Below are 14,880 nucleotides of genomic sequence, written 5' to 3'. Positions count from 1 at the left end.
CTCACCCTACATTGGTTTGGCCTGTTGATTTTTTTTTCTCACACATTAATTCTTCGACATTAATATTTATTTCTTTATTTTTTGCATTTCACATGTATAGCTACTTCTCTACATCTATATAATAAAATGTGTAACTTGAAATTGAAACAGTGTTCTATTAATTAATAATTTAATACCAAAATTTATTCCTTAGAAGCCATAACCTATATTATAGCCGTATTATATTTGAATTTATTAAGTACCTACCTTTATTTGTGGGAGCTATTTTATCTCTGGTAATATTAAAAAACCTTGGAATTCCGCGGAATTAAAAATCAGACTATAAATTAAAGATTTAAGTTAATCAAGTTAGCCATTTAAACATACCGAGTTCTTGGTGAGAAACTAGTTTGGAGGCGATAGACCGCAGCGCTATTGTCATCGTCCCATCTAATATCTGCACTAATGGTACTGGAAGACAAAATGTCACATTAGATAATGATATTATTATATGATAAGGAGCTAGATCCAGAAATTTTTATAGGACTATCACGGAAACTTCTACTGTTCATTAAAAAAACTCGTCCAAATGCGAGTCAGACTCGCGCACCGAGCGAGGGTTTCGTACTGGGGTATTTTTTCCGACATATTGCTCGATAAATCAAAAACTGTTATACATAAAAAATAAATAGAAATCTGTTTTTGAATGTACAGGTAAAGCGCTTGCATATGATACCCTACTTGGTATAGTTATCTTACTTTAAAAATTGAAACAGGAATTTTTAATTTTTTTTTTTTTTGAGATGTAACCACAAATTTTTCCGTTCCGATTTTTTCCGTTTCTTGTACTATAAGACCTATCTACCCGCCTTTCACGATTCTAGTTCAACGGGAAGTAGTGGGGCGGTGGGGGAGGGGTGTGATAACGTGACGAGAGAGCTCAGTGATTCGTCAACTTGTGACAACTGTCACCCGCCCGCACCGCTCCACTCCTCCTCAGCCTCCTCAGAAGCCTCCTCAGTAAAGCGCTATTTATAGTCCGTACAAAATGAGAACTCACTCACCATTTTAACTCTATTATGTGTCACCACCTGTCATGGCAAAAGTACGGTTCATCTATAAAATAAGGACTAAAATCGTACTTTTGACATGAAAGTTGACACAAAGTTAAAATGGCGGGTGAGTTCTCATTTTTTACGCGTTACATCTCGAAAAATTCCCAACGAGTCACACTGTTACTCGTTTTGGTGTGACTCGTTAGGAACCCATCCCCATAAGTAGTTTCCTGCCTAGGTTCTTACCTAAATAAACTTCGGCGTTAGTTTTCGCAAACGCCAACAGCACGGAACCAGCAATCTTGCTGGTCGCGGCAATCATTCCTAGTACCGAATCATCTACTCTTAATTTCTTACTGAACACGGTGATGGAAAACACTGTGCCTGAAACAGTAACAAAATATTATTTACTTATATTATGGCAGCTTCGGCTGAAATTAAAAATGATTTATCGACAAATCCGTATTCCATAAGTCAAAGTGTAACGGTGTTGCACGAAATAAAAGCAGGAAAAAAACTCAAATTTTAAAGCTGTAACTCTATAGTAGCTGTACCGTTTTGATCGAAATCACGAACTTCATACTCAATTTTAGCACAGTTTTAGGCCGTTTTGCTTATAAATTAGTTCAAGTTCGGATTCAGTGTTCGAAATCATGAATTTTGGACTCAATTTCAGTAGGTACTACCTACTAGATACAGTTTGGGTCGCATCGTTTTCAGTGACCGTTTTGCTTGGAAAGTGTTCAGATTTGCTTATTTATTAAGCATTGGACCAACAACATCCGGATTAAAGAAAAATTAGTATTATGATCAGAAGTGTAATTGCACCATTTTGTTTGCCAGCTCCTCAATATGAAAATTTGAAGTAAGGTGAAAAAACGGTCAACTGCGAGTTGGACTCGTACAAGAAATAGCACGTTTTTTTTGTGATTGTTTTCAGATTTTTCCCATTAGGTAGGTTCTTGTGCTATAAGACATTGCTCCCTGTCGAAATTCAAGATTCTAGCTCAACGGGAGGTACCCTATAGGATAGGTTTGATCTTGACAGACGGCAGACAGACAACAAAGCGATCCCATAAGGGTTCCTTTTCTTCTGTGGAGATACGGAACCCTAAAAAATATAAAAAGTGGACCCACCTATAGCGTGTGCGACGAGATTGTATGTTGAAAATATACTGTACTTCACCTCGTCCCAGTTGAAGCGATATCGCGCAAAAATATACATTATACTCAGTTCACCTGAAAAAGTTAAAAAGTCCATTAAGGCGGATACTCACAGTACTTTATACAATCATTTAAATTTATGACATTAGGCTTCTTCGTGGTTTTACGACATAATTACACTCTAGATAACGATTGCATACCACGATTAAGCTGTTACAATATAATAATAACGGCAACATACATGAGTATTTTGCTGGATAACTCGTGAAGTTTCAGCGAAAAGAACAAAAAAGCGTGTAGTTTGCTACTGTCCATGACAGCTCGTACTACATCTCTCGCAGCACTAAAGTCCCATCGTGACAAAGACCCATGTAAGTTGGGCAAAATATCGATTAGTCTAAATCATCAATTTAATCGTGGTGGCCGTTATCTATTACATTATTTTTAAATGTGTGTGAATACTACTATGACGTAGTCCGACTGCCGACGATTAGCGAGAAAAGAATTGAGCTTAAAACTAGACATACAAGTTGGCGAGCAGCAAGAAGCGATAATAGTTGTGATAGTTTTGTCACTGTGCTATGAGCGACTGGCCTGACATACATTAAAATTAATCTCTGCACAAACTGCGTGTTTTGACCGCCAAGGCAGTGTCGCTAAGCGAGTTTTTAACCGAGCACGGCAAAGCCAAAAGGAAGGGTTATGATTTTAGCAGTCTATGTATGTATGTTTGAATCCAGATTCTGTGTGTTCAATCGTAGCGCCTAAATGACTAGGCCGATTTTGATTAATGAGGTGTCAATTAATTTGTTGTAAAGGTTTTATTGACATAGGCTATATTATTTTTATACGAAAAAAAATTGACCTCATGGATGTTACATCAAAACAAGTGGGGGCCTCCAAAATTTTTTTACTATTGTATCGAGTTGGATATCAAATGAAAGAGGAGGAAATTCTGAGTTCACAACATTAAAATATACCAAACGACAGAAAAACAATTTCACTATAATATTTCAGCGTGGAGTGTTAAAAAATAATTAAGAAAATGCCGGTGAGAATTCGCCTTAAAAATCATCCATCCATCAAAACGGGCGAAATCTGCGAAAGTGCTCTCCCAGTATCATATTTGTTCCACAGTGATGGGACTAAATGTTTTATATCGCCGTGCAATTTAAAATGAACATCAAATGAAAATCACGTATAAAATTCATAGGGGATAGATTGGATTTTTTGTGTGCTGTATATTTGATGAGTACCTACTCTCCACAGAAATCTAAATAATGTAATAGAAATGGTATGCTGTTCTTCAATAGCGAGACAGCATTCTGACGATTTTTAGCTACCCACACTATAGAAACACTATTTTTATAACAATACACAAGTATTTGGCATCAAACGCAATGTGTAAACTGTAACGTTATCCAAATACGTCTGTTTTAAAGATGTTTCACTTGTCAATATTTTGTGTGACAACAATCTGCCACTGCGATTTCTATTCTTCTCCTCCTTCTCCTTGCATCGCTCCTCATTATTGATAATAATTGTCGTTCCTTTCTGATAACGTTTGATCCTATGGCTATAATGACAAGTCCACCGCGTGACAAGCATAGTAGATGCCAAAGTCGAGTGCTTCTTTCGCATGGTCCGTTTAACGTCTCGGACCTCGGCCTACGTCTGCGTGGCGTTTACTATTTCTATAACTATTCTTGATTCGATGGTAGGTACCATATTTTGACTCTCTACGCGAAGAAATTAGGAGATTGTTAATTTGTTGAACCTGAGAGTTAGGTACCCCAAGGTCTATCGGTCCAACACGCTGCACCCGGGATTTTTAAGAGCCTAAATCCACGCGGACATAATCGCGGGCATCGGCTACTTTTAAGTTTTAATACTAGTAAGAAGAACAATGAAATGGGTCACGATTTCAGCAATGCAGAGAGAGACAGATCATTTTAAAAATATATTTAAAAAGCCATTTGAAACCTGGAACTGGTTGCACGCAAGTAGGTATAAAATGCGTATAAAACGCAGTGAAAGGCTGGAACTGTCCGTTTTCATTCATTTCAATCCATGAGAGTGTTTCGAGGAGCGTCAATTACTGAATTGAGCTGACAGTAATGGAGTTACAGCGCAAAATGTTCCCGTCTAGTCTAAGAGCTGGTGACACTAAATGTTTCTCGACTGAGTATTATAAAAGCAACAAAATGACTTTTAATTTTTTACAGGTCTACTTTGTTATGCAAAACTGGGTTACAGAACTATACCGAAGCAATATCTTTTTATTATGTTTTAAAATATTTTTTTATTTTAATGTTCAAACGATCGTGAGTTATTTTATTATATTATATATTATCTTTTATGTTCTTATAATTTTTTTTAAATTTTTGGTTCAAAGTAGGTATTATGCAGTTGGTTTAGGGCCTTGGCAATCTTTGGAAATGCCGAGATTATTATTCGAACTATTCATACGACCAACCGTCAACATATTGCTATTATACCTTTGGTTTATTCGACGTGTGCCCGTGGTCATAGCTCAAAACTCAATTTCAATAAATCAGCTTTTGACTAGACAGACCATCCTAATAAGTAACTCGTAACTCATAAAGCATAACTAAAAGCCCATAAAGTTGATTTTCTTTTTCAATTCTTATCATTTCCTTTGAGAAATTCTCCGATATATTAAGGCATCACTTTAACTCGCATTGTAGAGGCTTCTCTCATACAAAAACTAGATAATTAATATAAAACAAATAAAATCACGATATTTTATCATTAGTAGATACCTACTTGTGCACCATCTCTTAGCCTACAAAGTAATATATATCACAACGCTATTAGTTAAAATGATTTATAATACAAAATGCATACAGGCATGCAAAAACAAGCCAGTAAAATATTAAACAGGTAATTATGTTACGTAGATTGTATGTGCGAGTACAATACATACATTAATTAATTAACTTTTATTACCTGCATTTTCCTGAGTGCAACCTTTTAATCTACTAACTATGATTCTATTTATACAAAGTCACCTACGTTGTCACTGACAGCGGTAATAGCCTAGTGGCAGAGTGAACTAAAGTCATGGAACTCTCGGTTTGATCATGTAGGTCAATTCGGAAAAACCTGCATCAATCATTATTACAATCGCAATTGTTGTGATTGGCTGAATTTATGGTATTCTTGTTGCAACAATGCTTTGTAGCCAATAGGCAGCGAGTGTCAACCAATTAGAGGTGATTGCGATTGTGACATTGTAGCTGTCATTCTACTGTAAGCGAGCCCCAGAATCGACGATATGTAAAACTAGCTGATGCCCGCGACTTCGCCCGCGTGGATTTAGGTTTTTCGAAACCCCGTGGGATCTCTTCAATTTTCCGGGATAAAAAGTAGCCTATGTGCTAATCCAGGATAATCTATTTCCATTCCAAATTTCAGCCAAAACCGTCCAGTAGTTTTTGCGTGAAAGAGTAACAAACATACACACACACATACAAACTTTCGCCTTTATAATATTAAGTGTGATAAGTGTGATGTGATATTAGGCTATGGCAACGTGAAATCAAAGACAAATAGGGCTAAATTAGGGCTACCGGCGTCAAATGTACTAAAATTTGACGCCAGCCAGTGACGTCGGAGCTTTGACATGTTGTTAAAAATTCCCTTACTGTCGTGAACTATGCTAGTAAGTAGTTAGAGACGTCGCCCTTCCTCTTACTTTTCGAGTTGTTTGCGTTTTAAGCAATTATAATAGCTTAAATTTAAATATCACATCTTCCAGACAGACAGACAGACAGCAGAGTGACATTAATAGGGTTCCGTTTTTACCCTTTGAGTACGGAACCCTAAAAATCGCACTGAATTAGAGAATTCCCATCTTTTTATAGTCGGTTTAAATACTCGTGTATGATCGAGTGGTAGGTTCAATGCACAGATAACAAGATCAGCATAATATTATATAAGTACCTACTGCATTGTGTACACATTTATTTATTATCTAAATCACACACATAATAATTTTATTATTGTTTACACCAATTGAAACTTTCAATAGATATCTATTTATGTATTTATTTGTTTGAACATACCTAATATTTACTTTCCTAAACCTATCTAATAATGTCAAGAACACATAGTGTAATACCTACATACGGTTTACTAGTTTTTGAACTCGACTTTACCCGCGCACAATTTGGGTCATACAGATATAACTTACACCCCGGGATATACTTTTTATCCTGGAAAATCAAAAAGTTCCCACGGGATTTGTAAGAAACATAAATACACGTAGACGAAGTTGCGAGCATAATCTACTTGGAACCTACCATGTTGTCTATGATTGATCACTCGATCGATTGACACCCTGACACTACTGAGCCGATTTTGATGTAGTCATCAAAATCGGCTCAGTAGTAGGTGGTGGAACACACATAAACACAAACCTACATACATACATACTCGTACATACGAGTTCATAGACTGCTAAAATAAAATCATAACCCTTCCTTTTGGCTTTGCCGTAGTCGGGTAAAAACACATCAGTTACTAAAATATGTTGTTTTTTCAAAAACTTGCTTCACAGCTCGGTCCTTGTACTTTTGAATTTTGTTAATTCAACTTTTAAAAATTTTTGTTAAACTGGTTCAATAGATTTGATTTTTGAGTTTTTTTCAAAATAACAATACCTACATTCTACAATCTACATATTAATATTTCGACTATATTATTTTATAGTATCCATTTTTTTTAGATAAAAAGTTGATAGTTGTATAATGTAGATTTAAAATACAGGCGCACTCTCTTATCCCTCACACTCATGGTCAGATGGGACGGAAATCCAACACGATAGGAGAGAGCTCAATCTCAGGACCAAAGGCGTTCTGAGAGGTGCGGGGGAGATACACAACCAGCTTCCCAACTTCGGGTTACTGCTGAGAATTTCTGGAGAGAAACCCCCAAAATTTTTTTCTCGAACAGGGACTCGAACCCAAGACCACATGATCTACATTCTGCATCCAACCTAGCTACTAGACCCTCGAGACAGATAAATCAATAATACACTTCACTTCAAGAGATTAATCATTTAAGTTCATCGCACTGAGTAGGTAGGTATATTGTGTTGGTAAACATAAGTATAAGTATTTGTTATCAAATCAAATCATATTGCTGATAGTAAGTTCTGTAAGGTTATTTTTAAAAATTGATTTGAATTGTCAAAAATAATATATAAAATTATTAATTTATCAAATGAAAGTACTCATAAAGTAAAGTACAATAAAATCGATATTTGGCTCATTCGATGTCATACGATCTGTCGCCAGGAGGCCAACAAGAGTGAACTATTTATTGTGTGGACTATTAGAGTGAGGGAATAAAGACCTGTGCTTGTGTAAATTACGCGTTTCTGTATTATTATACCCTGAAATACGGGACGTCTGGCAATCCTATATAATATATCGAACTTGATTAATACATACCCCACGTGGGTCCAAAGGTCAGGCACACCACTGTCATAACCATACATATCTTCAGTCTCCGGTTGTTAGCGCCCTTCTTGAACGCAATCTGAAATGTGTCCTTCAGACTCCGGAAGTCAAAGAATTCCATCAAAAATCCAATGCATATAGTCTTCTTTCTCTGAAAGTATTGTTGAGAACATCTAGTAGTGTTGAGAGTCGGAGGAATCTATGGTTAAGAAATCTATATAATAATAGTAATTTTATCATAACGTTTACCAACACTAATAGAAAGGTACATACTATCAAAAATTACGGGACCAGCAGAATAGGGCCTAGGGCTGCAGGAGTAAAAAGGAGTAAAATGATTTGATGTTTTGTATAGCGGTTGATTAGAATAAAGAAGGTTGTTTATGGTGCTAGAAATCATGCACATCATTTTATTACTACAGTCCAAGAACCTATTCAAACCTCGCCTCTCTCTGGGTATCAAGGTTTGAATATCCTAGCGGTTCCGTAATTTTTGATATTATTTTTTGACATTTAAAAAATATTGTCGTGAAATCTTTTTAAAACCTATTGATGTAATATCTTTTATAGATTTCGAAAATGTTCTTTAAAACCGCTTTGCTTCAGTAGAAATGCATCCTAAAGATCCACCGAAGCAGAGCGAAGCACAGACGCATATTATATTATTGAAATACAATGCGTCGATTTTATTCACACATCCATCATAGTATATTTTATCAATAGTCTAGTCACTAGACTCTAGTGCAAGCTCCACTACAGGTTAAGGCGCAACGCAAACCGGCAGAAAGGAGTGGAGTCAAAGCACGGCGTTTGCACAATGTTATTACAATATAGCTGATACCAGTGACTTCATCCGCATGACTTTATTTTATAAAAAATCTCGTTCTCCAGGTATTTAGATGACACAGATATTAGTTTCTAGAATATGTCTGCAAAATTTCATGGACTTTGGTTACTTAATATTCAAATGAAATTGGAACTACGATTGTATGAAACGATTGACGGAGAGAGCCCTCTTAAGACAATCCAATGCCAATAACCATTTGCCTTATCTTGTAGTTTTAATGATTTAGTATTTTTCAAACTCGCATTGTATAGCGTGCAAAACTCGGGTTAATGCCCCGCCAGCCGCCAACGACGCGGTATTGTCTTCGAGTGAGTTATTTATGGAACGTTCGTTGACCTCTAACGCCAGTCAGATGTTTTTTACAATATATTGTGAACTTTTTTAAAAATATAGGATTATTAGTTTTCTTTTCGTAGTTTTTTTAAGGTATCTTATCAGTGATCATCAGTACTATCACAGTCTGTCTTCGTTTTGCTGATTTCTGATTACACCGAGTATGTGTAGTGATGGTGGATGTGTATGGATAGTGATTAAAGTCCCCCTGCTAAATTCATTTTTGTTCGCACCAATCAGAAATTAGGTACTGTACGGATTTTCATACGATCTTCGCCATTAAAAAGAAAGATTATTATCTAAGGAAACTGTAGGATATAATTTGCGAACTATGAAAAGTAGGCCTCCTGAAAATGCAACAGTTGCGTTATTCGTAGGACACGACGACGAATGTTAATGTGACGTCTCTTTCTTGTATTTATGTACGAAACTCACACTCCACACGCAAATGTTTACATCACCAACCATCACTGTCGTTTACGATCACGTGACTAAAGAAGACAAAAAAATATTTTTCTTTGTCAATTTTCTCTTAAGGTGGAAGACTCTTTTTTCTTAAGAAATTAATTCTAGTATCGACTAATTTGTAAGAATAGTCGATACAAGAATCAATTTCTTAAACTGGACCCTTTCAAGTAAAGATTTTTATATAAACCTGTGAGGATGATACTGCCAATGTCGCAATTAAAATGCCATAAGCCTACGTTGTCATATTAGTTTACAAATTGCGAAAAACCAAATTAAATTTGAATTTCGCGGGCAGGTCCGTCTCATGCCCCTTAAAATACGATGCGATGCTATAAGCTGTGATAGCCTAGTGGTTAGAACGTCCGCCTACTAATCGGAGGTCGGGGGTTCGATCCCGGGCACGCACCACTAACTTTTCAGTTATGTGCGTTTTAAGTAATTAAATATCACTTGCTTTAACGGTGAAGGAAAACATCGTGAGGAAACCTGCATGCCTGAGAGTTCTCCATGTTCTCAAAGGTGTGTGAAGTCTGCCAATCCGCATTGGGCCAGCGTGGCAGACTATGGCCTAAACCCTTCTCGTTCTGAGAGGAGACCCGTACTCAGTAGTGGGGCGGAAATGGGTTGACCATGAAGCCTACGTTGTCATATTAGTTTACAAATTGCGAAAAACCAAATTAAATTTTAATTTCGCGGGCAGGTCCGTCTCATGCCCCTTAAAATACGATGCGATGCTGCGGCGGATCGCTAGATTTTGATAACGATTCTTCAACCAAAATATTATAGCACCATTCATATAACTGAGTTTAAATTGTCATCATAAAAACTCTGTATGTATGCGTTGGCCCTTAGTGATATAGTAATTTCTGGCATTAGCTCATTATTCTTGTTATCTCAATTACTATTACGTTTGTGTCCGATGAATTGAACAGAACCTACTAGACATTTCCTTTTGAAACACTCATCATTCTTGTTATCTCAATTATTATTACTATTATCTTTATGTCTGATTAATTGAACAAAACCTACTAGACGTTTCCTTTTGATTCCTTTTGGTTCAAAATAAATAAATTACTAGAACAAAGATAATACGTACAATAGATAGAAACAGGAATAGAATTTTTTTTTTTTTCAAAAAAATTTGGCGTCAGTGATAGAACTGCTAATTGATGTGAAAACTAATCAAATAACATTATCAAAACTTTCTTAATTTGTAAATTAAATCCATTACTTATTTCGTATAATTTTTACATCTATTTGACAACCTCCCTGGCGCTGTTGTAAGCGCTGTGGTCTTATTAGTGGGTATAATTTTGCTATAATCCGCCAAACCAAACAAATCTCTATGGTTCAACATGCAGCATGCGACATGCACCGCCCGCATGCATGTTTATCAGTGGGAGGGCAGGCGGTGCATGTCGCAGGCTGCATGTTGCACCATACAGATTTGTTTGGTTTGGTGGACTATAGCAAATTAAGCTTTTGGTTCCTTGTATATATGGACTTCCGCAAAATAACGCCTACTTGTATACTACATTTATTAGTGGGAGGTCCCGGGTTCGATTCCCGGCAAGGGATTGGAATTTTATAATTTCTCTGGTCCGGTCTAGTGGGAGACTTCAACCGTGGCTATTTACTACCCTTCCGCCAAGCTATTTAGGTTTACTGAAAACTGCCATACCCATTCCTGGTTAGCCCGCTTCCATCTTAGACTACATCATCACCCACCACGAGGTGAGATTGCAGTCAAGAGTTAAGTTTAACATGTATCTGAATAAAAAATAAATAAATAAAAAATCTATCTATCGACACTCGATTATATTATTTATTATTAACACATTAGCATACCCATCCCAAAGCCGCACGCTGTGCCTAAAGCCGAGCTAATCATTCGACAAAATAAACACTTATAATATTTATGCACTATCGACCCGTCCCGGCTTCGCACGTATAGCTCTTTTTTCTGTGTAATAATCTACAATAAATAATTAATTGGTTTTTATACAAAATATTAATAATGTTGCTTTGTATAGGTGAAAGAATTTCTAAAATTGATTGTGTAGTTTTTGAGTTTATCCTACCTTTCTCTTACAATATTAGTTAATTTTCGATGAAAGTCGCAAGGTGTAGGGACACCTTGAACAATTATTATCTCCATATTTCAACAAACACAAAACAATATTAAACTATATATATAAACCTTCCTCTTGAATCACTCTATCTATTGGTGAAAACCGCATTAAAATCCATCGCGTAGTTTAAAAGATCTATGCGTTCATACATACATTCATGCGGGAAGCGACTTTATTTTAAATATTATATGTAGAGATAATGTGTAATATTTTGTGTAGAGATACACTTAGGTCTTCTTGCAGAGTCTAAGTATCTATTGGTGAAAGTCTTATGAATCCTTAAATTTATTTCTAAGATTAGCGCACACGGACAGACAAACTAGATGGAAGGACATTATAATATGTATACACTACAGTTACTGTATAGGAAAATATTTGTCTTGGCTGACTTATCTATCAACGCACATTTTAAATCGCTGAGGTTCTAACCCGAGTTTTGACAATAGGTCTCTTTGTTTTGCTTTGTATGTGTTTTTTTTGGGATGTACAGTAAAAGTATATTCATTCATTCATTCATTCCTTTTAAATAAGCACTGACTAAGAAAGAATTAAAAATTTATTGATACTTTTTTAAGATTTATTAATAATATAATTAATAGGACATAATTAGTAAGAAATTTCCATAACATTTTTTATTTTATTATTTTTATATACTTACGTGACATTTTATTTATATTTAATTATTTTGCAGCGCCCTGACGGGGCTTCATGTTGTAATATTATACCTAAGTTGTTTATTATGATGTAAGACATGAATGCAAATAAATAAAGAATAAAGATGTTTTGGACATTACATGGGATCAAAATTCGTATGAAAACCATAATTTTTCAGGTTATATCCATGAAAATTGATGTTTAGGTATGTAATCGGTAAAAATAAGGAAATACATATTTCATGATTTAAGAAAGTTCTACAAAGGAGGATTAAATAGGAAATGAATATTTGTATGAAAGACTTGTTTTTCAACGTACTTATATCAATGGAAATTAGTATTTGGGCTTTCGGTAAAAACTAAAATGTACCTATGTGTATCAGGATTTTGGAAAATTCCTCTTCACCTCCAACCCTTCACCATTTTTATAAAAAAAAAAAAACACTCAAGCGAAGCTGGGGCTGATCAACTAGTTTTATGATACATCCTTTCTGCCGAATTATTTATGACTAGACTAGATGATGCCCGCGACTTCATCTGCGTGGATATAGGTTTTTAAAAATCCCGCGCGAACTCTTTGATCTTCCGGGCTAAAAAATTGCCTGTCAGTTTCAGTAGTTACGCAGGCTACCTCTGTACCAAATATATAAAGCGGTTCAACGGATGGGCCTTTAAGGATCCCGTGGGAACTCTTTCATTTTCCGGGATAAAAAGTAACCTATGTCCCCGGGGTGTAAGCTAACTCTGTAGTGAAAGCTAGCAGACAGACAGACAGAACACACTATAGACAAACAGACACATTATAGCATGGATTAAAAATCAGAACAAACCTTTTCTTTGGAGTCCAGCCACGTATGATCCTTGATGGCAAAAATCACGTAACAGAAGTTCATAAACTGGAACATAGCCGATACTGAGAACACCCCATAGTACCCTGTATACCTCAACAGCACCCCACTTAAACCCATGCCGATGGGAAAACCAACCGTCATACACAGACTTAATATCCCTAACCTGAAAGTCCTGCTTTCCTTCGAGGTAATATCACTCAAGTAGCTATAACAGCCCAGTAATAGTGTGTACCAACTTCCAGTGATCGATGGGAATATGACCTCCATAAAAGCAGTCAACTCCACTGAGACTTCAAAGAAATAATACGTGTTAACCATGTTAAGCACACAAGCCATAAAGTCCCCAAAGATTGGCATGAGCATGCAGATTTTCCGCCTCCCAGTTTTGTCACTCCAAGCTCCGATGAACAGCATTAAAATTGTAGGAACTAGTGTGAGGATTACGCTTTTCCAAGCTTGCACTGATGCTACTAACTTCTGTACTTCATCCTCTTCGAAAGTTAGGTTCTCCCGCTTTCTTAATCTTAAATTATTGCACACGGCCTCGTCAAATTGGAGATTAACCCTGCACGCTTTATCCAAATTTAAATTCTGTGTTGCTAGCATAGAGAGAATGCTGGGAAACACGAAGAAGAGTACAACGGGTTCGACTGATATGTTAGATCTCACATATTGAAATTTTTCCCAATAGGTTTTATTTGGTATACCATTTTTGGATTGGTTCTTCAAGGGCTGCTGCTCTTCAGCATTTCCCGCGGAATTCTTCAAGTTTCCACTATCCATTATGTTATTTTTTTTTTGGGAAAATTTACTGTTTTAATCAATTATTAATCACGCTTAACACATGTGAAGTCTTTAAAAAATTAATTATTTTGTATTATTCAAAGTATGTTTTAAAGTGTTACGGACGCAAACACTCACTAAGAGAACTCGCGAAACTAAGTAGGCGTCAATACATACGAGTATCTAGCAGTCGATTGTCTGTCGTAGAAAACGCAAACGTCCTTTTATGATAAAAGTGCCAATATTCAAAATTGTACACCACATATATAAATACGGAAATTACGTTAAGAACAATAATTGACTAAACATTAAAAGTTGATTATTCCATATAAGTATACTATTTTTGATTTCCGTATTTTTGTTTACCTAACATCATTCATTGAAGCATTTTGAGAAAAATATGCTACATGTTGTTTATATGCAATGGGATAAATAAAGTTGCAATTTGCTATCCTAACATGTTTATATCCATACTAATACTGTAAATGCGAAAAATCTGTCTGTTACCTTTTCACGGATCTTTTAAATTTTGACGCAATTTAGTACAAATATAGCTTGCTGCCCAGAAATGTGCATTGTGCTACTTTTTATCCCGGAAAATCGAAGAGTTTCAACAAAACCTAAGTCCACGTGGACGAAATAGCGGTCTAGTACCTAAAATTAAAATGAGGATTTTTCTTAATATTATAAGAATATTATATGATAGGCTTGCGCTTGACGACAATCATGTTTTAAAGAAAGCAATGATAAGATCTAAGTTGGAAAGCACTTGCCCAGAAGATGCCTATTCATTCTTGCCTTGAAGGTACCTAAGTTATACGCGGCCGGAAACACGGCCGCCAAATGGGCATTCCAGACCTTAGTGGTTCGTATCAGAAACGTTGAGTAAAAATGCTTCGTGCGAGTAGATTGGATGTTAACCACAAAAGGATGCCAACGCTCACAATTTCTCGACATTCTATGGCAGAACGGTGAAGGAGGAACAACATTGTGGACTTCCTGAGTCCACTCTCCAATATATACCCGATAGAAGACTGATAGGCAGTCGATATTGGGACGGTGTTGTAGAGACGATGTGGAATGATATTGCGACGGTGTTGAGGAGACGATGTTGTAGATATTGCGATGG

General features: G+C 36.2%; 1 protein-coding gene across 1 annotated transcript in view; it reads right to left on the bottom strand.

The window, feature by feature from the left end:
• Window positions 1–14,880, bottom strand: part of LOC123867106 — a 42,736-nt gene that overhangs the window by 3,196 nt on the left and 24,660 nt on the right. Inside the window, exons 7-11 of the mRNA XM_045908990.1 lie at window positions 12,948–13,584; window positions 7,676–7,835; window positions 2,172–2,273; window positions 1,281–1,418; window positions 367–450 (exon numbers count right to left, since the gene is read on the bottom strand). Coding sequence (XP_045764946.1) covers window positions 367–450; window positions 1,281–1,418; window positions 2,172–2,273; window positions 7,676–7,835; window positions 12,948–13,584 — 1,121 coding nt within the window. The remainder of the gene's footprint in view (window positions 1–366; window positions 451–1,280; window positions 1,419–2,171; window positions 2,274–7,675; window positions 7,836–12,947; window positions 13,585–14,880) is intronic.

The sequence above is a fragment of the Maniola jurtina genome, chromosome 7 (genome assembly GCF_905333055.1).
Source record: "Maniola jurtina chromosome 7, ilManJurt1.1, whole genome shotgun sequence".
Taxonomy (NCBI): Eukaryota; Metazoa; Arthropoda; class Insecta; order Lepidoptera; family Nymphalidae; genus Maniola; species Maniola jurtina.
Note: the sequence above shows the minus strand (reverse complement) of the source record. Positions and strands in the feature narration are given on the sequence as shown.